The following is a 16,322-nucleotide window of genomic DNA, read 5'->3' as shown; positions in this document are numbered from 1 at the left end:
TAGTCGGAGCAGTCCAACCAGGGCGGCCAGATGGGGCGGCCCTGGGCCAATCAGATCCCGCCTGGGGGGCCCCGGGCCAATCAGAGCCAGGCAGGGTGGCCCTGCACCAATCAGGGTTGTCTGGGGTGGGCACAGGCTAATCAGAGTCGTCTAAGCCAATCAGAACCCACCCGGGTGGCTCCAGGCCAATCAGAGCTGGGAAGAGTGGGTCACAGGTGTATTGGTGCCCCCTGGGGTGGGAACGGGCCAATCAGAGCCGGGCAGAGTAAGTGCTGGCCAATCAGAGCCAGACTGGGCAATTAGAGCCCGCCCGGGTGGGTATGGGCCAATCAGAGCCAGCTGGGGCAGGTGTCGGCCAATCAGAGGCTGTTGGGGTGGCTGCAGGCCAATCAGAGCCAGCTGGGGCAGGTAAGGGCCAATCAGAGGCTTTTGGGGTAGGCATGGGCCAATCAATGACTCCCAGTGCTTATCAGTGCCTCCCAGTTCACCCCAGTGCCTTTCCCATCCTTCCCAGTGCCTCCTAGGTTCATCTCAGTTCATCCCAGTGCTTCCCAGTGTCCTTCCTGTCATTCCCAGTGCCTCCGAGCTTATCCCAGTGCCTCTGAGCTCATCCCAGTGCCTCCCAGTTCACCCCAGTGCCCTCCGCTGACACCTCCCACCTTGAGCCCCTGCCAGCTCCTGCTGGGAACTGGGGTGACCGGTTTTGGCACTTCAAGTTGGCTCCTGGGCTACCCAATGGGGGTGTCTCCATTTCCCCCAGTGCTCCCAGTTCCCATTGCCCCCCATTGCTTCCAGTGCTCCCAGTTCCCATTGCCCCCCATTGCTCCCAGTGTTCCCAGTTCCCATTGCCCCCTACGGCTCCCAGTTGCCCCATTAACTCCATGACTCCACTTCCACTCTTCTCCTTTATTGCCCCCCCAGTTTCCACCAAGGACTTGATGGGACCCATCGGGGTGCCCCAAGGAGCTCTCAGGCCTCCAGTGCTCCCAGTTCCCCAGTAAGAAGGGAGCTGCTGGGATCCCACTGAGGTGCCCCATGGAGGCCTCAGGACCTCCCAATGACCCTCCTGATCCAAGGTACGGCCCTGCAGACGTTGGCGTAGACCCCGGGTTGTCCTCGGCGCCCACAGACAGCCATGCCCCAGGAGACGACCCCTTGGAGGACCCCATTGCACACCAAGGGGCCTCCAGAGTCACCCTGTGGGGAGAGGAACCTCAGGTGGGGCTCGTATGGACCTTAGGAAAGGGCTTGGATGGGGCTGGGTTTGATGGGATGGAGACAGCGGTGAAAGAACGCCCATGGACATCTTGGGTGTTGGGGTGAAGGCTTAGTTGGGGGAGTCAAGAAGGAGGCTGGTGGTGGGGATGCAAAGCTCAGATGGACCCAGCGTGGTCCACGACCCATCCCCACCTCCGTGGCTTGAGCAGAAGGTCATTGGTGGAACCCAGCCCTTGTATGGACCCAGCGTGCTCCAGGACCCATCCCCACCTCCGTGGCTTGAGCAGAAGGTCATTAGTGGAACCCAGCCCTTGTATGGACCCAGCGTGCTCCAGGACCCATCCCCACCTCCGTGGCTTTAGCAGAAGGTCATTGGTGGAACCCAGCCCTTGTATGGACCCAGCGTGCTCCAGGACCCATCCCCATCTCCATGGCTTGAGCAGAAGGTCATTGGTGGAACCCAAACCTCACATGAACCCACCGCTTGGTCCATGGCTTGAAGGAACCCAACCAGAGCCCTTCTCCCCTTGGGTTTGGAGCTCAAAAGAAGGTGCTTGATGGGACCTCACCTGGCAGGAGTCAACCCCTCCCTGGGGGACACCAGCACAGAACATGTTGGGGGTGATGGCGTTGCCATAGGCCCTGGTGCACTTGTCCCTCCCAAAGGCTTGGATGGCCGCACACTGCAGGTTCTGAGGAAGCTTCGCTGGAGAACAAGGTGGGGATGGACAAGGAGAAGCTTGAGAAGGTCCAAACCCACCCACAATGAAGCCTGAGAAGACCTTGTCCCACTTTGGATGAGCTCCTTTGGCTGGTGGATGATGGAGATGGGTTGGGATGGTGGAGATTGGTTGGGATGGTGAAGATAGGTTGAGATGGTGGAGATGGGCTGGGATGATGGAGATGGGTTGGGATGGTGGAGATGGGTTGGGATGATGGAGATGGGTTGGCATGGTGGAGATGGGCTGGGATGGTGGAGATGGGTTGGGATGGTGAAGATGGGTTGGGATGGTGGAGATGGGTTGGGATGGTGGAGATGGGTTGGGATGATGGAGATGGGTTGGCATGGTGGAGATGGGCTGGGATGGTGGAGATGGGTTGGGATGGTGAAGATGGGTTGGGATGGTGAAGATGGGTTGGGATGGTGGAGATGGGTTGGGATGGTGGAGATGGGTTGGGATGGTGGAGGTTGGTTGGGATGGTGGAGGTTGGTTGGGATGGTGTTGAGGACCACCAAAGGAACCCACACCCCAAAGAAGAACCCAAGTAGACTATGTTCTCCATGCGGACTTGCTCTCCTTGGAGATGCCTCTTCCACCCCATCTCAAGCTCTTCCCTTGAGCTCTCCTGCGCCAACCAGTTACCTCCTGGAGACTTGGTGGTCCCCCAGCCGGAAACACTGCACCTCATCCCGTCCATAGGGCACCTGGTGGCCAGCCTGATCTTTTTGATGCTGCTGCTGAAGTGGACGGGCCGGTTGAGCCTCAGGAGCATGAAGTCGTTGTCATTCCTTCGTGGGTTGTAGGACGGGTGGACCAGAAGCCTTGAGATGGATCTGACTTGTCCTGTGCCCTCCCTCAAGGTGTCTGTCCCTATGAGCACCTTGAGGTCCCTGCATGGGGAAGATCAAGGACTCAGTGGTGGCACCTCCAAAGGAGACATCTCAAGGCCTTGGAGCTTTCTCCATGCTCAGGGTGAAGGTGGGACCATCTTATCCCATTTCCCTTGAGGGAAAGAGCAGGAATGACTTGAGGATCCATGATGGCTCCTGGAGGATCTCTTCAAGTCCTTGGCTTCATCTTCCTCCATGGACAACATCTCAACTCCGTTGTCCCTCAACCCAGCATCTTCTTAGGAGAAGCCCTTCCAGAGGTCCCATTTCCTCTCATGGGATCTTATGGAGAAGCTGGAGATCTGTGGCTATGGGGGGGGGCACCTACTCTTAAGCAAAAGGTCATTGGTGGAACCCAACCCTTGTATGGACCCATCATGTCCCATGGTGCATCTCCATGCAGCTCCGTAACTCAAGTAGAAGCTCATTGGTGGAACCCAAACCTCAAGGGACCCCGTAACTCAAAGTGAGGTCATGGACACAGAAGCTTCCCACTATCTTCTAGAAGGACCAACATCTGGGCACCAATCAACCCCACCTCTCCCCATTGGCTGGTTGGGAAGCAAGGGGCGCATGGGTCTTACCTGGGTGGCTGCTTGCAGTGGGCAGCTGTGAGGACCCATTGGGCATCTACCAAACTTCCTCCACATAGGATCTGCCCTCTCTTGATGAGGGCCACTTGGAAGGGTCTCTGGTTGATGGAGCAAGGCCTCCCCCCAATGATACGGGACTCGTCCTCCTCCGGCACTGGAAGACACCAAAGGGGCACCATGAGATGTCACCAACAGCGGGGTCCTCCACAGCAACCTGGTGGGGTGAGGTTGACAAGAAGAAGGCTTCAGGAAGAGAAGAGGGGAAGGTCTCCATGGCTGGAGACTGCAAGTGCCAGAAGGAGATGCCAAAAGCATCTTCAAGCCCGCAAAGATGGGTGGGTTTAGGGTTTCATGGGTCAAGATGGTGGCCAAGATGATGGGTCAAGGTGAAGAGTCACCCATCACCCTCCTCAGGTCCCACCTCTGTGAGTTTCTGGATGGAAACCAGATGGTTTTGGGGTAAAAAGAGAGGATTTAGGGAAAAAAAAAAAGGTAGTATTTGGGGAGGAAAGAGATTATTTGGAGGAAAAGGAGGATTTTGGGGAGAAAGGATTTGGGGGCAAAAATGACAGTTTTGGGGGGAAAAGGGGATTTTTTTTAAAAAAGATGATTTTGAGGCAAGAAGGATGGTTTTGGGGAAAAAGAGATGATTGAGGAAAAGGGATTATTTGGGTTATAAAGATTATTTTAGAGAAAAAAATTTATTATTTAGGGTAAAAATAGATTATTTTGGGTAAAAAGATGATTTTAGGGGAAAAAAAAAAAAGATTTGGGGTAAAAAGAGATGGTTTGGGGTAAACCCGATCTGATTTTGGGGTAAAAAGAGCAGATTTGGGCCCCGCATGTGATTCCAAGTGCTCAAAGCACTGAAGGTCCATGGGCTCCATAAGCAGGCAGGGGATGGAGGAGGGACCTCCCTTTAGTAGATCCTTGGGGCCAGTTCCTCACGTCCATGCGGTGTCCTGGGGGTCACCAAGCACCAGGAAGTCCCCAGGAGCCCCTGATCTCCTCTGGGTTCCAGGGAGGGGCCTCATGTTCCACCTCGGAGGTTCCTCCCAGGTCAAGGTTGGAGGTGACACACGTCCAAAGAGCTGGTGGAAAGCCTGCAGGACCAGCTCCCAACGCTCCCGACCTCTGGGATGGCTCATTCCATGCCCATCTAGGACCGAGGTAGGAGCTGGTTGCATCAACCCAAGCAGGAGAGTCCCTGACGCAGCGGGAAGCGATAAGAGGAATGTGAGGAATGTGGCTCAGGTCCATCAGGTTGGTTGACAAGAAGCAGCCAAGGGCCATCAGTGTCGTTTGGGAGGTCTTTGGGTCTTCCATCAGGTGAAGGTCTAGCATGGATCTCCCCATCTTGCCTTGGTTTTAAGAGCTGTCCAACACTGGAGAAAATGGTGCTGAGAAGCTAATCCCACCCCATCCAACATCTACAAGATGAGGTCCTCTTCCACCTTGCCAGGGTATTGATGATAAATGAGGCTTATGGGGTGACCATCCTGAAGGTAGGACCACCTTAATACCATGACCATCTTGAGCCATGACCACCTTGAGCCCATCACCACATTGAGGCCATGACCACACTGAGACCATGACCACCTTGAGACCATGACCACATTGGGAGCATGACCACCTTGAGACCATGACCACATCGGGACCATGATCACCTTGAGCCCATCACCACCTTGAGCCCATCACCACCTTAAAGTCATGACCATCAGTACCCAAAAATGAGGCTTTTCCGATAGAAGAACCCCCTTCCCACCCCAAACCATGCAGTAGAACCTCCAGATGGGTTCTCCAACACCCATTCTACAATGTGGGACATTCCAGCTGGTTCGGTCCTCTTTTGAGGACTTCCAGGCATTGTCCTTCATTGGAGAAGGTGGCATCTGGAATGGTCCAGCCTTCCCAGAGGAGGTTGGGACATTGGAATCTACGAGTGGGACTGGTTTGTACTGGGTGGCAGTGGGAGACGCCCCAGCTTCCAGCCGCTTGGAATTCACCACTATCCGGTCCTGGCAGCGCTGCCAAAGTCCATCCCTGCTCATCCCAAGGACCATCCTGGTAGGTTTAGATCCCACCAAGCTCCTTGAAGGCATCTCAGCAGCTTCCCTGGGCTTCACAGGAGAGAGGAACCAGCTCAAAGGTCCATCAATGGAGGTGGAAGTAAAGGAGACGGATGGTGGGATCCATCCCCTTGGATTCCCAGAGGCAACCAGAGCTCCAAGCAACACGATGGTGTCTCCATCCCAAGTGGTCCACCAAGGCTCATCCAGCCAATGGCTGGTCACCACCTCCAAAAGACCCACAAGCAGCTTTGTGGACACTGATATGGGTGAAGAAACACCAAGACTGGGGCAGATCCAAGCTCTTTGCATCCTGGATTCCACCCTGTTGAGACACATCCACTGGGCATCTCCTTTGGTAGAACATCATTGTGGAGGCCAGAAGAAAGGAAGATATTCCCATTGGGATGAAGCCTCATCCAGGTGACTCCCTGTGGACCATGGAGCTGGAACAGAATTCCCTATAGGGAGTTATCCCAATGGGATGCAGGACTTCTCCTCCTCCACATGGAATGAGGTGGCTTTAGTTCCAAAGCAACTTCCTAACCCCATCAGGCCTTGCCCAAACCTTCCCACCATCAAGATTCCCATGGGATTGTCCCATTCCCATCCCACTCACACTTGTCCCCATCCTCCCTCCTTGGCCACCCATTGGACTTACGCTCATCGCCTTGGTTGCCCTTCACTTGAGCTTGCGCCGGTTGGGGGGTCCTCAACAGAAGAGCAGTGGCGAGGATGAAGATGGGGATGAAGCTGAAGGCCCCATGTCCACCACGAGCCATTCCTGGGGCAGAGAAACCCCACTGGATCAACCCATAGGAGCACTTGGTCCCAAGGTCCTCAGTGATGTTCTTCTACCTCCAGCATGGGTTGGAGGCACTGTGACCAAGGGGTTTGGAGCATCTTCACCCTTATGGACCTTGGGGTGGGCTTGGACCTGCACCTCCACCTTGGTTTGGTTGAGTTCAGCACCAAAGCCACCACCCTGAGCTCAAGAAGAAGCATCTCCCAATCCAAATGGGACATCCAACATCAGCTGGGACATCCAACATCAACTGGGACATCCAACATCAACTGGGATATCCAATATCAACCGGTCAACTCCAAAGTGTTCCCACTGAACCCATCCAACCCCAGTCCATGACATGGAGCCACCAAGAGCTGGAGAAACCCCCTTGGAGCATCCAAAACCATCCATGGAGATGGGACTCACCTGATGGAGGAGGTCGGAGCCAGTTCTCTGTGTGTTGGGAAGTTGGGAGCTGGTGCCTTGGGCACCTTTATAGTGGAGGTGGAAAGTGGGATGTGGCCTTGGTGGGGTGAGTCAAAGGGTGGTTGGACAACGTGGGTGTCACCTCCCTGGTCCTGGAGGCTGATTATGGCTTTGATGTTCCCGAAGGGAACAGCGGGAGAAGAGGGAACCACCCTGCTCCAGACAGGTGATTCCGTCTGGGAGTCATGGAGATCCATCATCTTATCCATCCATCCATCCATCCATCCATACATACATCCATAATCCATCATCCATCCATCCATCCATCCATCATCCGTCATCCATCCATCCATCCATCCATCCATCCATCCATCCATCCATCCATCCTTCTCCATCCCTATGTCCATCCCCATATTCATCCCTATGTCCCAACCCTGCTCATCCTCGGTGGTGGTAGGACCACAGCATCAACGTGGTGCTTTGAAGGTTTCTTCAATGGTCCCTTTGGTGGGGCTGGGAGCAGCTCCAGGCTCAGTGAAAAGCCTGAGAAGCAGCCAAGGGTGGAGAAGACCGTGGATGGGATGAATCATGCCTGGAAGATGCTGATCCCGCTCTCTGCTGCTGCCAGGAGGAACCTGGATCTTGGCTTTGGTCCCACCACATCCATGGAGCTCCTCAGCAAAGAGCTTGTGGCCTCCTGGCCAATGGAGATTGCATCCCATGGAGGTTCTGGGCTCGTAGTGAGCTTCTCCCATGGAGATCTGCTCCGCAAAGAGCTCATCCATTGAGATGGTGTCCACCGGGGCCTCAGGCCATGGTGTCTGCTCCAGGAAGAAGCCATTCCTGGAGTCTCATCCATGAAGAACCTATCCATGGAGGGCTGGTCCACAGAGATCCCATCCATGGAGATCCCATCCATGGAGGTCTCATGAAGGGACATGGAGGGGCCATAAGGGGCCATAGGAAGCCATGAGGGGACCCTGTGCGCCATGAGGGAGACCTGGGGGGACACTGGGGTGATATGAAGGACACAGGGGGAAATGGGGCACATGGGGATATGAGGGGAGATGGGGGGCCATGAGGGGCCATGGTGGGACATGGTAGAACATTGGGGGGGCCATAAGAAGACACTGGGGGCCATGAGGGACATGGTAGGACTTGGGGGGACATAGGACACACGGGGGTCCACAAGGGGCCATGGGAGGGACACAGCCCCACCTCGGGGGGTGCAGAACACACAGCAGGAGCCCTGAAGCAGGAACCTGGTGGGGCCCCACGGAGCCATGGCCCCACCTCTGCCAAGCTCCCAGCGCCCGAGGCAGGGGCAGGCCCCAAACCAGTTCTCCCAGTTCCCTCCGAGGTGGTGGCACTGGGGCCGATGACTTCACCCCCCTGCGGGGCCAAGACAGAGCCAAGCCTGGACCTGCCACCCACTGCCAAGGCCACCCAGGACCTCCTGGTCCACCCTCATCCCACCACCTCCAGCTCATAGGGGCAGGGCTCTTCCTCCTCCTTGTCCTCCAACCCCTCCCTGATGGCCTCATGGGTGACACACAAGGGGTGGCCCCAAGGCTGGCTCCATGGGTGGCAATGGCCTGGGTGACACGAAGAGGTGGCCCTGGGTGACACATTGGGGTTGGTGGCGCCGTGGGTGGCAGCGGCCTGGGTGACACCGGGGACATGGGAGCTGGGGTGGCTCAACCTGGTAGGGGTTTGGCTTTGGGGACCATCCCATCACCATTGGGTGGGTCCAGCACCCACTGTGGTGTCCGTATGGACATGGAGACCTCCTTGGGTGCTGGTTGGTGGCTTCATGGGCAGCAGGACCAGGATCTGTAGTGGTCACTTTGATGTGGATGGGTCAAGCTCGGCTCCATGAATGTGGTGACCAAGTGGAACCCAAGGACTTGGTTGTGGCTTCTACACCTCCATGGACATGACCAGACCTTCATGGACACAGTGACCAGCTCTTCATGGACACCAGAGCTCCATGGACACAGTGACCAGACCTCTATGGACACATTGACTCCATGGGCACATTGACCAGACCTCTATGGACACGTTTACTCCATGGGCACATTGACCAGAGCTCCATGGACACATTGGACACATGGACACAACCTCAGCTCCATGGACATGGTGACCAAGTGGACCTCAAAGACCTGGCTGTGCCTTCTACAGCTCCATGGACACGATGAGAACCCCATGGATACATTGACCAGAGTTCCATGGACACATTGACCTCGTGGACACATTGACCATCAGTGTCCTAGAGACACCTTCTCCAGCCCATCCCCACACCAAGATGGGACCACGAGGACCCCATGGATGGGCAACCCCCCCATCAATGCTCTGGGCCTTGCTGCTGTTGTTGGAGGACACCAAGGTGGGTTTGGTCCCGTCCATGGTGGTGCAAAGAGCTCTGGGTGACCCCAAAGTGGACAATAGATGTGCCTCATGGTGGGGTCAACAGGTCCAATGTAGTGGGGTCAACAGGTCCAATGTAGTGGGGTCAACAGTTCTACCCCATGGTGGAGCAAGGTCCCCATGGAAGGGCCAACAGGTCAACCCCAGCTCTGTGTACCCCATGGTATGGGTCAGCCCCATTAGGGTCAACAGGTCTACCCCAAAGACTGCGCTCGATCTTCTGCCCCTATGAACCTCGGGACACCTGGGGCCACCTCTTGCCCTTCTCCAGCAGTAGAAGACGTGGTGCAAAGCCACGTCCAACAGCTCTTTATTCATCCAGCAACATCTCCACAGGGTCCTTGTGGTCGAGCCCTGCCTGCTCCTCACCCAGCGCTCGGACCGGCCGGCTCTGGGGACCTTCCTCATGGAAGAGGACCAGGAAGAGAAGCTCTGGGGTGGCTCCATCCCATGGCCAGGGTGGGGCTGGGCTGGGAGCTCTCACTTCCTTCTCATGGTCTCCTGAAGCCACCGCGTGTACTTGCAGAGGTTGACGTAGACTCCGGGTTTCTTGGGGTCTCCGCATACACCAGGACCCCAAGAGACGATCCCTTGGAGACGTCCATCGCACATGAGAGGTCCCCCGGAGTCACCCTGAGGGGGTAGGAGATGGGTGCCATGGAGGACAATGGGACTCATGGCAAAGCTCCCCCCCCACCCCCCCAGACCATGGCCCATTTAGGGGTCCACCTTCCATCTCCAGCCCCAAATGCCACCCAATGGCAGCTGCTCTCATCTTAGGACCTCCTCCAAAGGTCCACCAATGCCCATGGACCCACCTGGCAGGAGTCAGCCCGGCTCCGGGATTCACCAGCGCAAACCATGTTGTTGGTGATGGAGTCGGGGTAGATGCGCCGGCATTGGTCCTGTGGGATGATGGTCACCTTGGTGCAATGGAGGTCCTCAGGGAAGGTGACTGTGGGTGACGGAGAGTCCATGTTGGAGATATGGACCAGAGCATCCAACCCAGACCCAACTTGGACCTCATTGGAGCATGCATTGGTGGCACCCAACAGGAGCTCCAAAGCTTCTTGAGGTCCTCCCTGGCCACCCAAGTTGGGTGATGGAGGAGATGGGGTCACCCATGATGGAGATATGGAGCAGAGCATCCAACCCAGACCCAACTTGGACCTCATTGGAGCTCATCCACCCTCTTGGTGGCACCCAATCGCTTCTTGGTCTCCTCACCATGGTCAAAGATGGCCAAACTTCACCCAGCCTTTCCCCATGTCCCCATGGGGATGTGACCCACATCAAGAGGTCCCCATTCCACCCCATATATGTGGGTCACCAGGCTTCCTACCTTCTGGGCTGGTGGTGGACCCCCATCCTGAGATCTGACAGGTCTTGCCGGGCACTGGACAATGGGTGGCCAATGGCAAGGGCTTCACCTGCTTGTTGATGTGGATGGGGAGGTGGAACTTGATGAGCATCAGGTCCCCGTCCTTGTTGGTCTCGTTGTACCACGGGTACTTGAAGACCATGGCCGAGTGTCTCCTCTGCTCGGGGCCACTCGAGTCCTTGTGCCTCCGGCCACCCAACCGCACGTTGATGAAGCTGATGGAGCCCAAAGCATCGGGTTAGGGATAGGGTTAGGGTGATGGTTATGGTTATGGTTAGGGTTACCAGGTGACCACAGAACCCCACCAGGAGCAGAGCCATGGACCCAGAGAAGAGGCCAAAGCAGAGCTGAGCTTCACCACAACCCATAGAGACCAAAGGCAGTGGGTTCCTACCCCGGGACGTGGCAATGGGCGGCCGTCAGCACCCAGCTCCTGTCCACCAGTGTCCCACCGCAGATGAAGCGGTCTCCTTTGAAGAGGGCAGCTTGCCAGGGCAGGTCACAGGAGGTGCCCTCGATCACCCATAGGACGTTCCTTGAGGCTATGGGGACAATGGGAAGGGATGGGGGGGGAAAGGGGGACAGGGACCTCCTGTGACCACTGGGACTGCTCATGGTGCCCCCAGCCCCGTGTCTCCAAGTCCCTGCTAAGGAGGTGAATGAGGGGTGGAAGAGGCCACATCAATGTGGGGCACATTGGGAGGGCCATGGAGTCAATGGGGGTCAATGGGGGGAGAGGTCCATGGGGTCAATGGGGACAAGAGAGGGAGGTCCATAGGATGGGGGTCTATAGGGACGAGGGGAGATCCACAGGGTCAATAGGGGAGATCCATAGGGAGGATGGGGGTCCATGGGGTCAATGGGGGTCCATGGGGACAATGGGGGGGGTCTCTAGGGTGGATGGAAGTCCATGGGGTCAATGGGGGTCCATAAGGACCTATGGGCCCCAGGTCATCTCCTACCTGTGGCTTCCAGTGCCAGGAGAATCAGGAGCAGGATCTTCATGCCGGAGCACCGGGAGCTGAGGGGGAGACGGTGGGATTGGGATGGGGACACGGACCTCTGGGGACAGGGAGGGAGGGATGAGGAATTGGAGGAGGGAAGGGAAAAATGGGGTGGGAAAAGGAGGGAAAAAGAAAGAAAAGAAGGGGAAAAGAAGGAAAAAGAGAAGGGAAATAAAAGAAGGGAAAGAAGGAAAAAGAAGGAGAAAGTGAGGGGAAAAATGAAGGGAAAAAAGGAAAAAGGAAAAAAGAAGGAAAAAAGAGGAAAAAAGAAGGAAATAAAGAAGAAAAAAGAAGGTAAAAAGAAGGAAAAAAAAGAAGGAAAAAAAGAAGGAAAAAAAAAGGAAAGGGAGGATGGGAAAAGGAGGAAGGACTGGAAAGGGGGATGGGAAAAGGAAGGTTGGGAAAGAAAGGGGGTTGGGAAAAGGAGGAAGGAAAAAGGGATGGGAATAGGGCAAAGAGGGATGGGAAAAGGAGGGGTGGGAAAAGGAGGGGTGGGAAAAGGGGGAAGGGAATTGAGATGGGAACAGGGAAAAGGGGGAAGGGAAAAGGGATTGGGAAAGGGGGATGGGAAAAGGGAAAAGGGAGATGGGAAAAGGAGGGGTGGGAATGGAAGGGAAGAGGGAAAAGGGGGAAGGGAAAAGGGAACAGGAGGGGTGGGAAAAGGGCTGGGAATGGGGCTGGGAATGGGGCAGAGGGGGCTGGGAAAGGGGCTGGGAATGGGCCCCGTGTCCCTACCGGGGCGGGAGCGGCTCCTCCCGGGCGGATGCGGCCGCGTCTGCTCCTGGCACCGCTCGTCTGGGGCCTTTTATGTGGGGCTGGAGCAGGAAGCAGCTCCTCCGCCCGCACCCCATCCCGGAACCTTCCTCCAGCAGCCAGGAAGTGCCCGGGAGGGGTTTCAGGGCATGGGAATGGGGATCTCCAACGGGATCGGGTCCTAAATGTGGGTCCGTGATGGTTCCAGGGCATGGGAATGGGGATCTCCAATGGGATCGGGTCCTAAATGTGGGTCCGTGACGAATTGCAGGGCATGGGAATGGGGATCTCCAATGGGATCAGGTCCTAAATGTGGGTCCATGATGGTTCCAGGGCATGGGAACGGGGATCTCCAATGGGATCAGGTCCTAAATGTGGGTCCATGATGGTTCCAGGGCATGGGAATGGGGGAATGTGGCTCAGCTCCAATGGGATCTGGTCCCAGATGTGGCTCCATGATGGGTTCCAGGGCATGGGAACGGGGATCTCCAATGGGATCGGGTCCTAAATGTGGGTCCGTGACGGATTGCAGGGCATGGGAACGGGGATCTCCAATGGGATCAGGTCCTAAATGTGGGTCCATGATGGATTCCAGGGCATGGGAATGGGGATCTCCAACAGGATCGGGTCCTAAATGTGGGTCCGTGATGGTTCCAGGGCATGGGAATGGGGATCTCCAACGGGATCGGGTCCTAAATGTGGGTCCATGATGGTTTCAGGGCATGGGAATGGGGATCTCCAACGGGACCGGGTCCTAAATGTGGGTCCATGATGGTTCCAGGGCATGGGAATGGGGATCTCCAATGGGATCGGGTCCTAAATGTGGGTCCGTGACGGATTGCAGGGCATGGGAATGGGGATCTCCAATGGGATCGGATCCTAAATGTGGGTCCGTGATGGATTGCAGGGCATGGGAATGGGGATCTGCAATGGGATCAGGTCCTAAATGTGGGTCCATGATGGATTCCAGGGCATGGGAATGGGGATCTCCAATGGGATTGGGTTCTAAATGTGGGTCCGTGACAGATTGCAGGGCATGGGAATGGGGATCTCCAATGGGATCAGGTCCTAAATGTGGGTCCATGATGGTTCCAGGGCATGGGAATGGGGGAATGTGGCTCAGCTCCAATGGGATCTGGTCCCAGATGTGGCTCCATGATGGATTCCAGGCCATGGGAATGTGTGAAAATGGTCAATGGGTGACTCTCCAATGGGATCTGTTGCCAAATGTGGCTCCTTGATGGATCTAAGGATGTGGGGATGGAAGAAGATGGTCAGTTGGTGCATTTCCAATGAGATCTGGTCGTAAAGGTGGGTCCATGATGGTTCCAGGCCATGGAAATGGGAGAAGATAGCACCAGGGACACATTTCCAATGGGATCTGATGCCTGATGTGGCTCCATGATGGATTCCAGGCCATGGGAATGGGTGAAGATGGTCAATGGGTGCATCTCCAATGGGATCTCATCCCAAATGTGCGATCACTGGACACCAGCCCATGGTTGAGGAGGTCCCAAGTCATGTCTCGGATGGTCCTTGTAGAAGAGAATGGTGATGTCCAGCATGGTCCTTATGGATGAGGATGGAGACAGCCACCATGGTCCTTATGGATGAGGATGGAGATGACCACCATGGTCCTTATGGATGAGGATGGAGACGACCACCACGGTCCTTACGGATGAGGATGGAGACGACCACCATGGTCCTTACGGATGAGGATGGAGATGACCACCACGGTCCTTACGGATGAGGATGGAGATGATCACCATGGTCCTTACGGATGAGGATGGAGATGACCACCATGGTCCTTATGGATGAGGATGGAGATGACCACCATGGTCCTTACGGATGAGGATGGAGATGACCACCATGGTCCTTATGGATGAAGATGGTGATGGCCAACATTGGGTCCCCTTTGGTCCTTGTAGGAGAGGAGGAGAAGGAGCTACACCCACAATGCATCCTCGTGCCCATCACCGCGACCTCCCAGTCCCTCCCAGTCCCTCCCAGTCCAACCCTAGAAGCCCCTTGGAGGCCCCTCCCAGGACCTCCAGGGCAAGGAGCGGGTCCATCCGGTTCCCAGCCAATCCCAGTTGAGCCCCAACCGCCGCCACCGGCTTGAACTGGCCTGAACTGGCCTGAACTGGCTTGAACTGGGCTGAACTGGGCTGGGCTGAGGCTGACTCAGCTCCTTCTGCCTCACCCAGGACTCGCGGCAGCCAATCAGGTGGCGGCTCCTCTCGCATCAACCAATCAGGTGGCGGCTCCTCTCGCCTCGACCAATCAGGTGGCAGCTCCTCAAGAGCTCCCCCGGGGGGGGTTAATTGGGGGAGCTCATTAAGATCATTGAGCAACTGGGAGGGACACACGGGTCTAAACTGGGCCCAGTCCAGTTCTTCCCCCCCCCCCCCATGGATTGAATGGTTGGAATGGGGGGGAGGAATCAATGGGGAGAGTCCCAGTTGCTCCCAGTTACCCCCAGTTCCTTCCCAGTTACCCCCAGGGTCCCCCAATTGCTCCCAGTGGCTGAGAGGGGGTTTAGTGGGGTTCCAGTAAGCTCTAGGGGGGAGTAACTGGGATGAGATGGGGGTTCCCAGGGTCCTAGTGCCCCCCGTAATGGTCCCAAAGGAGCCCGCAGGGTCCTAGTGCCCTCCATAAGGTCCCAAAGGAGCCCGCAGGGTCCTAGTGCCCTCCATAAGGTCCCAAAGGAGCCCGCAGGGTCATAGTGCCCTCCATAAGGTCCCAAAGGAGCCCGCAGGGTCCTAGTGCCCTCCATAAGGTCCCAAAGGTGCCCGCAGGGCCCTAGTGCCCACCATAAGGTCCCAATGGTGACCACAGAGTCCTAATGCCCCCCATAAGGTCCCAATGGAGCCCACAGGGTCCTATTGCCCCCCATAAGGTCCCAAAGGTGCCCGCAGGGTCCTAGTACCCCTGTAAAGGTCTCCACAGGGTCCTAATGCCCTCCATAATGGTCCTAAAGGTGTCCACAGGGCTCTAGTGCCCTCCCACAGGGCTAATCCCCCTCCAGCCTCATTCCCCCCCCCCATTCACTGTCCCCAGCAGCAAAAGTTGGGTTTTTCCAGTTTATTTTTATAACAAATCCCTATTTTCGAGCCCTCCCCCCACCCCCAACCCTAAAATAGCAAGAATTCGCGCCAAAAAGGGGGGGGGGGGGCGGGCCAGCGCTGGTCCCGCCCCCCTAAGGATGGGGGCGGGGATGGGGGAAGAGGAGGCGGTGTCACTTCTCCTTTGGAGGAGGCCTGGGCAGAGGAGGGGGGGGAAAACAACTCAGTCACGTGAGCCTGGTTCCCCCTCCCAGTCTATCCCAGTGCCCTCTAATTCCACTCCAGTCCCTTCCAGACCATCCCAGTCCCACCAGTCCCCTCCCAGTCCATCCCAGTGCCCTCCAGTCCCTCCTAGTTCCCTTCCAGACCTTCCCAGTCCCTCCCAATGCCCTCTAATTCCCCTCTAGTCCCTCCCAGTCTATCCCCAGTCCCCTTCCAGAGCATCCCAGTCTATCCCAATGCTCTCTAATACAATCCCAGTGCATCCCAGTGCCCTCTAATACCCCCCAGTCCATCCCAATGCCCTCCAATCCCCTCCCAGCCTACCCCAGTCCCCTTCCAGACCATCCCAGTCCCTCCCAATGCCCTCTAATACCCCCCAGTCCATCCCAATGCCCTCCAATCCCCTCCCAGCCTATCCCAGTCCCCTTTCAGACCATCCCAGTCCCTCCCAATGCCCTCTAATACCCTCCCAGTCCATCCCAATGCCCTCCAATCCCCTCCCAGCCTACCCCAGTCCCCTTCCAGACCATCCCAGTCCCTCCCAATGCCCTCTAATACCCCCCAGTCCATCCCAATGCCCTCCAATCCCCTCCCAGCCTACCCCAGTCCCCTTCCAGACCATCCCAGTCCCTCCCAATGCCCTCTAATACCCCCCAGTCCATCCCAATGCCCTCCAATCCCCTCCCAGCCTATCCCAGTCCCCTTCCAGACCATCCCAGTCCCTCCCAATGCCCTCTAATACCCCCCAGTCCATCCCAATGCCCT

General features: G+C 56.6%; 2 protein-coding genes across 2 annotated transcripts; both read right to left on the bottom strand.

Moving 5' to 3' along the window:
- Positions 1 to 1,020: 1,020 nt before the first annotated feature.
- On the bottom strand, positions 1,021 to 3,677 carry LOC130610821 (kallikrein-14-like). Its single transcript, XM_057430924.1, has 4 exons — positions 3,415 to 3,677; positions 2,583 to 2,830; positions 1,788 to 1,924; positions 1,021 to 1,197 (listed from the first exon to the last, which is right to left on the bottom strand). Exons 1-4 carry the CDS (start codon positions 3,600 to 3,602, stop codon positions 1,045 to 1,047), a joined length of 726 nt encoding a protein of 241 aa, XP_057286907.1. The 5' UTR covers positions 3,603 to 3,677; the 3' UTR covers positions 1,021 to 1,044.
- A 5,741-nt stretch (positions 3,678 to 9,418) lies between these two features.
- On the bottom strand, positions 9,419 to 12,426 carry LOC130610820 (kallikrein-7-like). Its single transcript, XM_057430922.1, has 6 exons — positions 12,253 to 12,426; positions 11,476 to 11,534; positions 10,908 to 11,055; positions 10,475 to 10,728; positions 9,951 to 10,087; positions 9,419 to 9,765 (listed from the first exon to the last, which is right to left on the bottom strand). The coding sequence occupies exons 1-6, from the start codon at positions 12,366 to 12,368 to the stop codon at positions 9,613 to 9,615; spliced, it is 867 nt and encodes a 288-aa protein (XP_057286905.1). The 5' UTR covers positions 12,369 to 12,426; the 3' UTR covers positions 9,419 to 9,612.
- Positions 12,427 to 16,322: the final 3,896 nt, after the last annotated feature.

Source organism: Pezoporus wallicus, unplaced genomic scaffold (genome assembly GCF_028554395.1).
Source record: "Pezoporus wallicus isolate ANWC-B61680 ecotype Strahan unplaced genomic scaffold, APGP_CSIRO_Pwel_v1 contig_8581, whole genome shotgun sequence".
Classification (NCBI taxonomy): Eukaryota; Metazoa; Chordata; class Aves; order Psittaciformes; family Psittacidae; genus Pezoporus; species Pezoporus wallicus.
Note: the sequence above shows the minus strand (reverse complement) of the source record. Positions and strands in the feature narration are given on the sequence as shown.